This window comes from Brachyhypopomus gauderio, chromosome 7 (assembly GCF_052324685.1).
Source record: "Brachyhypopomus gauderio isolate BG-103 chromosome 7, BGAUD_0.2, whole genome shotgun sequence".
NCBI lineage: Eukaryota > Metazoa > Chordata > Actinopteri > Gymnotiformes > Hypopomidae > Brachyhypopomus > Brachyhypopomus gauderio.
This window is the reverse complement of record NC_135217.1, coordinates 8,672,543-8,687,853: the sequence shown is the minus strand read 5'-3', so window position 1 is coordinate 8,687,853 and position 15,311 is coordinate 8,672,543. Positions and strand designations below refer to the sequence as shown.

Here is a 15,311-nt window from a genome sequence, read left to right as displayed (position 1 = left end):
GGACCATAATGAATTCTGGATGTGCAGACTGTCGTGTTTGTGTTAGGACCATAATGAATTCTGGATGTGCAGACTGTCGTGTCTGTGTTAGGACCATAATGAATTCTGGATGTGCAGACTACCATCTCTGTGTTAGGACCATAATGAATTCTGGGGTCCTGCTAATCAATTGAATAGGCGCAGTGATGTCAGATTAGCAAATGGCCCTTTGAAATGCAGAGCTGTGATTAGCTGTTGGCATTTTTCTTCTTCTTCTTCTTCTTCTTCTTCTTCTCCCTCCATTCTTCCTTCTTTCCCTCTCTCTGTTTTGTCTTTCTTGCTCCCTCTGTCACATACAGACATGTTCATGGGCTCCGAAACACTGAGAATCAGAAAGGGAGTCAGTAAATGGGACGAAGCAGAGAGATGATAAAAGAATGAGAGAGAGAGAGAATGGCAGAGTGGGGAGAAGGAGAGAGAGAGAGAGTAAAGGGCAATAATTCACTGTGGCTTTAAGACATACTTATTTTATGTTAAAGTAATGTGTGACATCATTCCCTGTGATGCCCAGTTTAATAGACACCGTTGTGTTTGGTTTCCTTTAAATTTCTAAACTCATAATAAATTCCGCAGTGCTTCGTATGGGGTTTATTTTCATGCGCAAGTGGTACATTAATAGCTCTGAAACCTGTTTTTATATGGTCGATGTACTTCATAAACAAGCCACAAGGCACGTCATTGTCTGTGCTGCTGTCTGTGTGCTAGCTGCTATAGAATTCCTCGCACTCGTCTGTCCAGCTGTAAGCGTTACAGGACGGCAGAGTCCTGCACGTGTAACTTTACGGCTTCGCCTCAGTTGACCTTCGTGTTCCGAGAGGAGCGTCGTGGAGCACCCTGACCTCGCACCGTGATCCGGTAACTCGGCTCCGATCTCAGCCTGGATGTCACGCTGACCCCCTCCGGCACGGGACGCGGCTCTTCCCAAACCCGCCGCCCCGTTTGCATCAAAAACTCCAGCGCCGCTGGACGCAGCTCAGGTGCGCGGGCAGTTGAAAGGCTCTGACAGATTAACAGGGGACGCGGCTGGCAGCTTTAGAAGCCCGTAAAGGGGAGGGGCATGTATAACTCGCCCCTGCAAAAATACGACCCCCTGCAGAGAGGGGCGAGCGCCTCGACATGCAGGAGGCTCCATCAACTTTATTGTTGCGCACTGTAACACTAGAAGTGAGTACACATTCATATATTGTGTCACTACGTGCAAAAACAGATGGGCGCAGGCAGCTCGGAGGAGTCGCAGAGGGGCTGCTGGGAGTTGGAGTCCACGGGTGATTTAGGTGTCCCAGACTGACGGCCCATACGGAGATCAAACGCTTCGCAGCGCCGCTTGCCTCGCAAACGGGTTGTTTGATGGATCTGGTGTAGGAAGTTCACCGAGGCCAAAGCCTCTTTCTCCATCTGGCCGAGGGAAAAGCCGCAACGCTTCGCTTCGAGCTCGCGTCCCGGAGACGAGGCCACATGGCGCAGGTGTGAAGAGGAGGAAGACGAAGACCCTCGTCCTGGCGAAATCAATCACGCGGCGGTGACTTCAAACCGAGCGGCGCAACGTCCAGCAGGTCGGGCCTGGTCGCTACGCTAGGTGAGATCCCGGCGCTGGGCTGTCTCACTGTCCCTCGGGGACCTTCCGGCAGTCCAAATGTCTCGTTGGAACCACAGAGGTCACGTTCAGTGTTTTTCATCATCTTTCGTGCAACCTCTGAGAGGCCGATCGATGTAAACAGATGTACCTGACCAAAGCGGCGGCCGTCTGGGCCCCGGGGCTCACAACCCATTGGAGCGCTCCTGGTTGTTCTCTGGGGACTCCCCTGCCCTGGCCAGGGTAACCGTTTGCCTGGAGGAGATTTGGCTGTGATGTCATGTCCAGGTGCTCTACTGTAAGCTCTTTTCTCAGGCAAAGGTGGGAACGGACCATGAAAGCCAATGGTAAATGAAATTGGAAGTCCCGGGTCGGTGGTTTCGTCGGGCTTGCCACCGTTGGTCAGAAACCTGCTGCAGGATTTGGGACATCTCTGACCTGAAGAAGCAGCATTTATTGGGTTCCTGAGGGCCAAGGCTCCAAGGAAGCAGGCCAAGCTTTGTAGGCTGAGTGGAATGGGACCATCACAGCCAGAGAGCCAGGCATGCTGTGGCTAGACTGCAAACCTCTGGTGTCGATCACTTGGGTTAAATGAGATGATAATTTACACAAAAGTCTGTGGGATTTTCACGCTTACCCTTTGCTAAATGCCTCATGTGCGCACTGTTGAGTCCTGCCAGTCAGGCACGACGCTGTTTTGTGATACGGTGGCAAATCCAACGCTGAAATGTCAGCGTCACAGAATAATAAAGTCCTGTGTAATATAAGTGAATTAAAAAAGTGTGAACTTGCTTAATCTTCATTTTCAAACGTACAACAAGGTCTTTCCAAAGACATTTGTCCTTGGTAATACTTTGTGCTTCTCTCTTGAACACTCATTCATCACGGCGGTCTCAGTCACAATGACTTTGGCAGGTTATTTTTGGCCAAGCTGAATGTCTTCCTTCTGCCTGGATCCATCCACCCTCACGGCCGGGTGGCCTGCACGCCGGATGCTGCACAAACGGAATGGAGGTTTATTCGGAGTGGCAGAATTTGCATCTCCTCTGCGTGTGCCTCGTCTGCTGAAGACTGTTCAGTGTGAGGGCTCGTGTGAGCCCATGTCACACATACACTGGTCCTTGAGAAAAAGTGATATTTGTGCTTGTGTCAGGTAGCATACCTGAATAAAATGGTCATGCACAAACACGCACACAGTGTGTGTGTGTGTGTATATATATATATACATACATACATACAGTACATGCATACATATATATATATATATATATATACATATAGTGGAAGAGAGAGAAAGTTAGAGGAAAGCTAACAAAAGTCGTTCCGTTGGTGATGGGGGGGAGAAGTGCTTACAATCTGTCCAGAAGAGCAAAATGCTAGGAATGAAAATTCTTTGCCAAATATCTGGCCCAGGTGTGTGTGGTATGTCCACCCACTGATATATGGCATATATGTTAGTGATTTTCAGTTTGCTTTCTGTCTGCTACCTTGGGCCAAATGTGTATCAATAAGCCCTGGGCCAAATGTTGGTGAGTATCAATAAGCTATATGTGAATTTCTACTTTATGCCTTATGGTTAACACCACTGATTGATTCAAGGGTGAAGCTGTCTGACTGATACAAGGGTGAAGCTGTTCGTTTTTTATGATGGTCCACATTTTCTTAATGCTGTTTATTTCACTCTTTTCTACATACATATCCTGGCAAACCGGTAAATAACAAATTCTTATCTATAATTCTGGCATTAAAAAGAAAATAATGTCATCTTGGGTTTTTTTTTTTATGCCAGCAACTAATGAATGTTACATGACTCGACTTTTTTAAAGTAGGTAAATAAATAAATAAACAGACCTGACTAAAGTCTTCGAGCATTAAGGAGACGGAGAGCAGTGCTTAACCTGCCAAACTAAATTACACAAATGTGGGAGAGAGTGCTGTTGTGGGGTTTAGAGTGTATTTCTGTTTTGTTGGCTTACGTCTGGCTTTGGGCACTTGGTAGTAGCAGAAATAGATGAAGGAGCCGTATGCAGGCAGAGTGACTCAACCGTCCTCTGGGCCGTTTGGCTGCTAGGGGACGTGCGTTCTGCTGAGCTGTGGCAACTGCTTAGAGAGGCTCCCGTCAGCCGCGTCTGGGAGTTAGCCGTTAGCTGAGGGCGAGGATGAACACCGCCATGACTCACCGCGGCCTGTGGTATTGGTGCGGCCCGTGTAGTTGACGTTTGTAAGCGGTCGGTGTCACGGGAGCGGTTCATCATCGTGGAGACGCGCTCGGGGCCACCGTGCTAGTGAAAGTTCTGCTGCGCTCACAAAGTAAGACAGGGGAGGCACTTCAGAGAGTGAGGTGACGTACTTTACCTCAGTAGCGACTGGCTTTTCGATTCATTCATTGATTAATGTTTGAAATGAACTTTTTACTTTCTTTCACCTTTGTGCAATTTAAATGAAAATAGAGTCAGCGTACCCCCAACATGCTACGTTAGGCTGAAGATTGCCCAGCCGTCGAGCCTCATCTGGAACTAGCGTTGTGGTTTCCGGGCATCCAGTGGCCAGTTTGTCGTTTAGGCTCCGCACCCTGTTCTCAGATCGAAGTGAAGAAAACAGAGTAACACAAGTGGCCCGTGAGAGCACAACAGCCTTATACGTGTGCTGCTATGGGTTTCAGACCTTCTTTTTACTCTCCGCGTTGTCAGAATTCACTTCTGGTAAATGTATTATGAAGTAAGAATCCTTCTGCCTGCGCCTGGTTTTCACCACTTCCTTGCCACTCTGCCAGCAAGTAAGATGTACAGTATGTACTACGTGTTAAGTCAGGCTGGTCTCCGTTGTCTGCCAGATGTCTGTAGAATAACTCCAGTTGCAGAGAAGAGAGGAGTGTGGTAAAGTGGTGTATGAGCTTTCAGAATCCCACTTTTCCTGTCTCTCTCCCTCTCTCTCTCTCTCTCTCCCTCTCTCTCTGTCTCCCTCGTCCCACAGAGAGGCCTGTGATTTGTTCCGTGTACGTTTTTGCTGTCAAGGGGTCGCCTCCTATTTGTGGCATGAGCTCTTAATCGATGCATTAACTCCAGATCACACAGTGCACCTCCCCGATAATCCTGCTCCTCCGCTAACCTCCACCAGCTGCTCGGAGCTCGGAGTCGCACGGACACGTCTTCCTGACAGGCACCAGACGCCACCTTTCAGTAGAAGCCCGTCGGGCTCATCTCCGCCGCGGTGATCCCGGGGCGAGCCGTCGTGACCCGTGCGCGCTCCGATCGTCTAGCCTCACGTCTTGCATCGGATGCAGCGAAGAGTTACGGTGATGTCGTGCTTCTCGGGCGCTGGCGAGAGCGATGTTTCTAGCAGATGTTGCACTAATTAGGAGCAAATGTTTGCTTGTGTTTTCGTTACCCTCGAGGACATCGCGATGACACCGGCAACTGCCAGAGTTGTTTAATTTGGCCTGCTTAGCCCAATTAGCATGATATTTATATGGAGTTGAGAACAGAGGTCACGATAAGTTCATCTGGTCTGACGATAGCCGCGGTCGTCTGGGCACAAGTGACAAAGGAAACCACCCCTTTGGAGTGACTAATGCACCGTGAGGCCACTCGGCACGGGAGAGGGGATCCCTCCTGTTCAGCGCTATGGCTGATATCTAGTTCACTGAGACACGCTGGTAGGGAAGTAGCACAACAAAAGGAAAACGATTCAATCTCCAAGTTCTCGCTCTCTTCCAGAAGGGAGAAGAAGAGGGCCGTGTGTCTAGACGTGACACCTGTAAGGTGGTGTAAGGGGATGGAGGTTGGTGGTGGGAGTGGGTGGAGTGGGGGGGGGGGGGGGGGGGTTGCTTTAGCCTGGTGCCTGTGCAGAACAGATGATGGAAGATGTGGGCGGCAACTCCACAGGGTGGTTATAACTCCGTTATGTGAGATATTACCAAGCCTGTCCATCATTCCATGCGTAGACACGCCCACTTTTTGGTGTTCTTTTCACCCCACAATATGGTTTTCTCATCTGCATTGTAATGGTCTGATTGTACCCACATATGAGTGTGGCTCTTTGGTTTATTCATCTGTTTTGATTTGGTTCATTTGAGTTTCAGATGATTCCAAATATGAATCGTAAGATAAGACCTGATCTTGTAGATTTCGCAATTCCGTGTTCGTACATCAACTGATGATGCTTAGACCTAAAGAAGAAATGACTAAATGGTACACAAGGGGTAATCACATATTTATTGGCTTTCCACTGTTTCTGTAGTAGCTAATGATGGAGATGAACGTGATGTTTTCTGGTGGCTGGAGAATGCGGAAGGAGAAATGAGATGGGTTTGCATTTCATCAGCTCACCCGGGAGTCCCCCGTACCCCTCACCCAGCACTAAAGCAGCACTGACACTAGCTGAGGATCTGTTTTCTTTCCTCTTTCTTTCTTTCTTTTCTTTTTTTTTACATAAACAAGATTGTCTCTGCTCTCTGCAGAGGTGCAGGAGTTGGTGATCAGCAGAGCTCTATAAAATGGAAGAGTGGCCTCTCACTCTCCTCTTCTCTCCTCCTTTTGTCTCTTCTCTCCTCCTCTCTTCTCTTCCTCTCATCTTTTCTTTTCTTCATTTTTTGCTGTCATCTCTTCCCCCCCCCCCCTCCTCTCTCCTGTGTATGAATGGAGACAGCCAGGCAGTCTGCTCAGTGTGGGGTATTCTCTCTCTCTGCCAGTCTTGGCAAGCGAGCGGTATTAGCTAAGAGGGGTGAGGTGAGGTGAACCAGCACACCCGCCAGGACTAGACTGGGCCTGGGTTGGCCGGTGGGAGTTGGGTCACAGTCTGTGGAGGAGCGTGGGCATCCTGGCACACCGGACCGGGTAAGGGGGTCCACGACACGGGCCGGCAGAGGGGACGATCGCTCAATTAGGCTGCCGAACCGTCGATGTCGTTCATTCCGAAACTGCCTTTAAGGTCAGACGGGGTCACGTAGCTTTAGAATCTAGAGTATGTAAGAAGATGGAGAAACGGCACCATGGAACGAGTCCAGTTCGTGTTCAGCTGATTGTTTGCCGTATGTATCAAACAAATGTGACATTAACGAACAAATGTACTTTTCGGGAACACAGTGACACTATTTCCACTGTCATGAAGGGGCTTGTCTGAGCCTTCGCAATGACCACTCATACATTTTGAACTCTTGGGTGATCAGAGGTCATGAACGCGCTGAGCCGAATCGTGCGCTACTACCCTGAAGGGGGAGGGGCAAGGAGGCGGGGTTACAAAGCCCATCTATAAGATGCCACTGTCATGCTAGCTGAGTGACATTTTTATGACACGTGGGTAATAACCTCTTTACAAACCCAGCGCTTCCTCTCACGGATGTGCAGGAGCACTGCAGTTGTCACCATCTGGATGGCGTCTTGTTTCAGCGTGCGTGTCTCTCTCACACACACACACACACACACACACACACACACACACACACACACACGTGTACGCTCGTGCAGGACATGTGGCTGTGAAACCCATGCAACTTTTATGAGGAGGACTTGTGTGTGTGTGTGTGTGTGTGTGTGTGTGTGTGTGTGTGGGGGGGGGGGGGGGGGGGGGGGGGTGATGATGGCCATGAGCGTGAGGCTTCCACCCCGGGGCAGATGCTACAGAGCACAGACTAACACTCGGGCTCCACGGTAGGTGTCAACGCAGGGTGACCCAGTCCACTGCCCTCCACCCTGTGCTCCATGTCACAGTGCGAACCCCCAATAACCCGGCGAGCAGCGTCCTCGCGGGGCCACGGGGACAGAAGACACACACTGTAGGTTTGTCCCCTGTCCTGTTTAACCTCTCTGGATTACGCGATGTCTCCCGAGTGCGGTCCTCTCCCTGTGCGTCCCAGTCACGGAGCGACCCGGTGATTTATTCTGATTATCAAAACATTATTTCGATCCAAACCACATCCAGAAACATAAAACTTCAAACTGAATATTTCGTCTCCGATCCCTCTCTCAACACTCCCCTATACACCCCCCAACCCCCTAGCCACAAAAACACACACACGCACATACACATGCGCCCTTGTCTCTGTGTGCTTGCCTGTCTCCCCCCTGGCATGGGCTGTCTCAGAGCGAGGCTGTCAGGAAGCAGCTGAGATCTGGCTTCACCGCTGCATTCTCTGCATGCTTGTGCCAGTGCGTGAGAGGCTGGTGGAGGAAAAAGAGCTGTCATATCAATATTCAATCGGACCCCCCCTCCCCCCCACACACACCTCCCCCACCCCCCTCCGGCATCTCTCTTCGCAGGAGGAAAAGAAATGAACAGATAGTGGGCCTAACAGCCCCGCACATTGTGCAGAGCTAGCAGAACTCGGGATGGTTGTAATTTTTGTTTGTAATTTTTATTTCTTTTTTCTTTTTTCTCCAGAAAAGGGAGTTGGAAGTAAAAGTCATAAAAGTGTCATTTATATAATCATGGAGTGTTCAGAGGATGTGTGTGTGTGTGTGTGTGTGTGAGAGAGAGAGAGAGAGAGAAAGAAAGAGGCAGAGAGAGAGAGAGAGAGAGATTCCACTGCCAGGGCAATACAGTAACTATGAACACTTTGCAGTGCAATTAACATTTAACAGGAACCAGGTGGCCCTTAGAGGCTCACGATGGGGACGTAGCAGCAGATATTTTCCATAATCCCTCCCCCTGTGTTCCATAACCCCTCCCCCTGTGTTCCATAACCCCTCCCCCTGTGTGCCTCACAGACCACGGCCACACGGACGCTACGCCAGAACAGCAGTGTTTACGTTAGCCGGTGACGGAGAGGCCGTCTCCCTCGCACACGGACAAGACAATGTGGCTTCTGTCACAGATCCGTTTTCCGTCCAATGTCCTCGGCCGTCCAAAGCGGCGGTGACGCGGAGGGCTGTACAGGGTGAAGCGAACTGGCTGTCTGTTGCTTTAGCCTCTGCCACGACGGGAACTCAGGGTTTCCGATTTGCAGGGATCGGCCCAAGTCGCCTCGTATGAAACGCGCGGCGCGGTTTAGAGTGCCGAGGGGCTGCTGGCTGAAACTCCACTTACAGCTTCATTTGTAGAGCAGAGACAAGTGCCTTCGCCTTTTACCGATCCTGCGAGCTTTGCCCGAGAATGTGTTATACACTGTCACCATTGCATAGTTTAGTTAAAGGCTGAGAAGAGAGACAGTATCAGGGTGCTGGGTGAGCTATATAAAGAGACAGAGTTGTAGAAAATGCATTTTAGTCCTGCTTCTACCACCTGGACCCATTGTACCCAGAACGAATAGAAAGAGGAACAGGGGTGTTCACATAGCACAACTTCAGAGTGATACAAGTGTGATCTTTTCCTTCATATGTGTCACAGATGTGATTACTGTGTGGCAGTGTGAACACCAAAAAACCCACATTGAATCTGACACTTTTAGTACCTATTTAGTACACTTTCATATGTAGCACTGAAATCTGATACGTAGCCAGTGGAACGCAGCAGTGTGAGTCGGTGTGAACCGCCAGATTGGAATTTGTGTGAACGCGGCTAAATTGGAAGACGGCATTTCACTAGCATTTACCACGCTTTTCTCTTATGTTCCTCATTCACAATAAAACCATGAAAGCTGAGCATGTGTCAGGGTGTGACCTTTGACTCCTAACTCATTTCCACAGGACTTTCCATACAGTGGTTGTTTGCAGCGTAGCAGTCAACCTGTAGAGAACACTGTGAGTATGGTGGCAGACAGCTTCTTTGTCTGGTCAGGTACAGTGATCAGGCAGCTAAACGTGAAATTAAAACACCTACAGCAGTCTCCAGCATGACGAGAGGAAGCTCCAGGCAACCTTAAGTCAGTATTTTGTAAAAACCTGCCTTTCCTTTATCTGCACTACGACAGTAACACAGAGATTCCAGAATGAGCCACTGTGGAACAGGGATTTGAAAATGTGCATTTTTCGTGGTGGAAAACTGCTTTAGTGCAGATGAACGTTCGAAATGTATGAAAGCGTACGCATTTTCCGACCGACCCACGTTAGCGCGGAGCGGGCCGGGTCCCATCATTACAGCGGTTGCATCTTCGCCATGATCTCCTTCCAGATTTGCAGCCGGCCTCCGGTGTAGATGAACATTACAATTGACGTTCGACTGCTTTCTGTCACTGCTGACTACGTGTTGATCGTTGTACTACGTGTTGACCGTTTGTCTCTGGGGGAGCCTGCCATGTTGTTTGTGATAAGTCAGGTCACAAATACTACCGACTGCGTTTAGTCTGACACATCTTGCGTTCTCGTTAATTTTTTCATCTCCAAGCACACGTTCCCTTGAGCGTTACTCAGCTCTTGCACATACACCCCTACACATCCCAGCACCCCAAAGAGGGCAGTGGGGTAAAAGATCATTGTTGCCTTCTGCAACCGTGGTCTAATTTAGCATTAAATACAGCTTATGGAGTGTAGGAGTATTTGTCAAGCTTTGCTTTCATAGTCAGCTTGGTGGGAAGTGTGGATGATGTATTGTATCATATAGAACATAAGATGTTTGGATTTCTGGGAAGAGAGGAAACTATGCATGAATTCAGGGCCTTCCATCATTCAAATGATTCAACATGGGTTTCTTTGTGGTCTAATGTCAAGCCGCCATTCCATTGTTTTCTGTTTAATTAATGTCAAGTTTGTAAAATATACAAAAGTTCTGGAGACGCGACGGCTCCCTGAGAGAACGCAAAGGGCTTTGGGACCTTAGGAAAAGAGGAGGCTTGGGCGGTCTCCAGGTGTCGGCCCGCGTGCGGGAAACCTTCCTTATACAGACTGTTTTCTGGGAAAGTGGCTAAATCATTCATTTGTTCAGACCCCTCCCCCTCCTTCCTCTTTCTAGGCCACGTTTCTGCCACTGTTCCTGTGTTTCACATGGTCCAGACACATCATGTTGATATTTACTTGTACTTTGGCGTGCATCACTAACTAACGTGAGGCTACAAGCACGTGTGTCTACCACTGTCACTGAAAATGAGAGGTTTTGCCTTTAAAAAAAAAAATCTAGCCCCTGGGAAGTGCTGGGAATTGTTTTGTTGTAGAATCATCTTTTTCCCGTATGTGGTCTTGGTAAGTCTGGTGGTCAGCCCCTGTTTACAATACACAAGGGTGCTAATAATAATTTAACGTTTCACCTAAAAAAATGAATTAATGAAGTGGTATTTTTTAAAAGCATTTTAGTACACATATGAAATGACTTGAGTCAGCACTTTGGTAACAGGCTCTGACGAAGGAATGTGAAGTATACTAGAGAAGCTAATATAAGATTCACAACTGTATCTCTCTCTCTCTCTCTGTATCTATCTCTCTCTCAGGAGAGGTGCTCAGTTTGGTGGATCTCTTTTTCTCTGAACCTCTGAATTCCTCCTGTGTGATACCAGGAAGGAGAACTGGGGACCATCCTCACACAGTCATCTACTCACTCATCTTGAAGTGTCTGGAGCCCGATAACCTCTACAAGTAAGCAAACTCCCTCTACACTCTCATATCTGTTCTGGTGCGCCTGCTCATTCGCCTCCAAACTTGCCAAACTGGTCATCTCCGCTCCAACATGGCGACATCAAATGCAAACGTGTCAATCCATCATACCAGCTAAATCAGGATTTTAATACTGAAAAATACAATGCTGTTGTATATACCACGTAAAGAAAGGCCAATGACCAGCAGTGATGTCAGGTGGTCGGACACAATCTGTGGGCTGTAGACATTTTGTTACTGAACGATTAGATTTCTTTATGTGAGGATAAACTGGCTATCAAAGTCTGCAAAAATACTAAGCCATAGAATATGTAGCAAGCGGGGCCAGACACACCCCTCTGTTGACAGGCAGTGATCTGTTCAGAAGCCAGTCTGAAAGTTGTGTAATTGTCTGGTGTTTACATGCATTGTTGCATGACCCGCCTCGATTTATAGCTAATGGGATTCACAAAAGCAACAGTACAGTAAAGCCATAAAAAGAATCAGAGAAAAAGAAAAGAAAAAAAAGGACAGGAAAGAAAAGAAAAGGTCTATTATGTCTGTGTCTCTCCACCCTCATCCTAAGCAAAGGGTGACTTGCCACATCCTGTTTGGAGTGTTCTCGTTTATGGCAGCCATGTTGTTTGTTTGGAGCGAGAGAACTCTTTCTTCCTCTCAGTGAAAGGAGCTGCTGGATTTTATTAGCATGAACATATTGTGGTCTCGGCAATGCTGGGTTTTGCAATGGGGAATAACATGGTCACGGTGAATTAGAGAGATCAGAAGGGGAATGGTTTTCTGGCTGAGGGGACTGGAGACGTGGACAGGCCAGTTGTTTTGGTCAGCCATTTTAAATTGCAAGCATCTCACTTTCATACTGGGACAAGACATGAGAGACGGACGGCTCCCTCTGAACTCCCGTGTGCTCACAGAGCCAGACCAACGACACACTCAGGAGGAGCAACTCCTGCACCCGACGTCTCCCACGCTCCTTTCATCGCTTAAGTATTTGGCCTGCTACTCGAAAGTGATGATTTTAGGATTACTAAATGCAGCACGAGAGAGAGAGAGAGAGAGAGAGAGAGAGATAGAGAGAGTACGCCTTTTCTCTCCCACAATGCCTCTGAGTAAAAACATACACAGAATTAGCGATTAGAGCTGGAACAAGCTCAAGTACGAGTCTAAAGTCTAAAGCACTTTAATCCAAAGGTGAGGAACCACCAAAAATGCCCAGAAAAAAAGTCTTGGTCTTTCAGTGTTTCCAAGTCCCCCTGTAATCTGGATTTGTTGCATAAATTATATGATTGTGCTCTCCCTCCCCATTTAATTAGATACTTCTATTCTACTTTTTTCATGAGAAGAACTTACCAAATTTGGAACCATGGAGACAAACCAGAGAATATTTTAACCAGTCCTGTATCCAACCCTCATAAAATCAAGCTCAGACTGAACTACTACTGATAAAAGGGAGTCAGCTGGACACTTGACAACTGGTTGTACTGGTTTCAGAGTGTCTCTAACACTCTGTGTCTTTCTTATGCATCTGCACTCTGCCTTTTTATTTCTGAGCCCCACGCCTGGTCACAATGTTCTCACATAATGTAATAAAGGAAATGGATTAAGAACAATTTGCTGTACCTCAAACCAGTACACAAGGAGTTTTCTCAGAGCCCACTTTGGTCAGGAGTGCAGTACTGTGTAACCTGTAGCTTTTGGCTGTGTTTTATAGCAACACAGTACGCACCGTCAGGAACCAATGGGAGATGAGTAGGATATACTGTGAAGGGGACCACCCAAGGTCAGGTTATACTGCTGTATTTCAGATCAGAGGCCATGTGGTAGGCCGGGGAACCAAAGTTCAGCTGAAGGGTGTGATGTGATGCACAGAGCTAGATCACTCCTCTCCTCAGACACTAGCGACTCATCGATGAAACTGCCGGTTTAAACCCTCATGAGCTGACGTTCTCTTAATCGGGAGAGCATAACTTTGCTTGAGTGTCCTATAAATTACCTGTGCAAAATTCTGTGAACTAAACTTTTCCTCCTGGTTCCACACTGGGGGCACATTGCGAAATGAACCAGAAAAAACTCCAAAAAGCTCATGAAAATGTAAAAGGTAGCAGATAAGGTGCTGGTTTGCTCCGTCGTATGTGAATGAGCGATCAGACGCTAATCGCTGACCTTTTGATGTAGCTTAAAATAGACAGAGACGGAGCCATGGAGAGGACAAAATAAATCAAACCCACTAGCATTGCACAACATGATAAGCCAGGCAAGGGTTCGGCAAATAGGCTACATGATAGGAAGTGTTGCATTCAACTGCTGTTCAGAGGCTGAGGATTCACCCCCCTGTGGAAAATAACAACATGGAGATATGTCCCACCTCCTCTGCCCCCTGCTTACACTGCCATACATATTTGTTTTCAGTACAATCAGTCATCTGACAAAACATCAGCAGAATGCATTTTTCTTTTCCTAAAAGTGGGAAAAAAATTATCATTTGAGCAAGAAACACAAAATAAGTTGTTGATGTCTGACAAGCAGCCCATTAAAAGTCTATTTAAGTTGCTTTTATTGACAAGATCTTTGAATTCTTCCACTAACCCTCAGGCCTACTGACTGCTGAATGCTCACATGGTGGATTGTTAACATACCAGTGAGGTACACGACATGGGCTTTCATCCCCCCGCTGCATTCTTCCACATCTGTCCATACTGCACAAATGTCTCACATCCGCGCCCCATCTGGAAAGTGATCTTTTTATCAGATAGAGTTCAACAAGTTCCTTTGCTTCAACTGCTTGCTGTATGGCCTTCGAGGCTCCATTAGAATGCTTTCGAGGTGAATTTCATGTAGATCGATCTTCAACCAACCTTATTTATCTACCTAAAGAAGACTACTGTGAAAACAACAAGGAGGAAGATTAGAATCGGCTCCAAAAATAACGATATCTGAAATGAACGAAACTGAGATGATGTCACGGCAGTGGGCCAATCAGCAGTGAGAACAAAGAGAAGCTCATTGGCTGTACAGGAAGGTGCAGAACCTCTTCCGCAATCATGATAGAAGATGTGGCTTCTGACTCCACTTAAGGAGGTAATATGTTCCTTAATAGCTTAATAATTTGAAGCAAAAGTGTGTTTTAATAATTTTCTTTGACATTTTCACTCCACAAGACTCTCCGCCACAGAAACCCTTTGTCATGGCACCTATCCATAAAGGTGCTTATAGTGAAGAAAATGTTTTTGATGAATGCGTGAATGTGTTTTGGGACTGATGAAGAATTGATTAGGAGTGTGTAAGGCAGTGTGTCCTCAGTCACAAATCTGTGTGTGTGTGTGCGCGCGCGCGCGTGTGTGCGTGTGCGTGTGTTTGTGCGTGTGTGTGTGTGTGCGTGACTGTGCCTAGGAGGGGGTGGAAAAGCCAGGAGTGTTTTGCCAGTATTTTCCCTGGTGTTTTGACATTCTATTTGGCGAGCTTGATGCCGCCCTGGCTTTGTTCTTCTAGCCGATGGTTATCAGTGCCAATTGTTTGCAGAGCACTACAGACTGAGAGTGGGACTGTACCGGAGTCTTAGGAGAGAGGGAGAGAGGGAGGGAAACACGCACAAATGAACAGCTACGCATTTTACTATTTATAGGTATGAGTTTGAGTAAAATGAAATTTCTTCAATTCTCCCAAATTACAAATTAAAATATTGTTATTTAAAGCATTTATTTACTGCTTAAAATAAGGTAAAGATGCAGTGGTTTCACACATCAAATAACGCACAGAAAACTACTTCATATTTAATATTAAACAACACAACACTAAAGTAACTTAGGAGGAGTTCAGAAGTTGATGTTTAGTGGAATGTCCATGATTCTTAATCATTGCTTTCGATCATCTTAGCATCTTAGCATACTCTCCTCTGGCCTCACATTGCTGATGAAATAAGAGCAGGGTCAGGTAAGCGCTACCTCGGTATGAATTCCTGCGCTGGAATTCAACACACACTGGGTTGGAATAGCTGCCATACACGTAGAGACGCTGATTTGGTATGGTCTCAATTTTTTATAGTAAAATTGCTATACATTATAGTATATATACATGGGTCTTTTATAGGCTTTTTAAAGTACGGGTAAAAAAAATCTTTGCCATCTTTGCCAATGTCCAGGAACAAAACAACAGCAAGCTGCCTGGGCCCTGCCTCAAGCCCTAAACTAAATTTACAAATTATCTGAGAGAAGCAAAAACACCCACAGGCCGACCTCTGTCTTCAC

At 47.1% G+C, this 15,311-nt stretch overlaps 1 protein-coding gene across 1 annotated transcript in view; it reads left to right on the top strand.

Annotated features, from left to right (window-relative positions):
• The window catches only part of astn2 (astrotactin 2), a 267,450-nt gene that overhangs the window by 242,823 nt on the left and 9,316 nt on the right, over positions 1-15,311 (top strand). Inside the window, 1 exon segment of the mRNA XM_077011457.1 lies at positions 10,908-11,052. Coding sequence (XP_076867572.1) covers positions 10,908-11,052 — 145 coding nt within the window.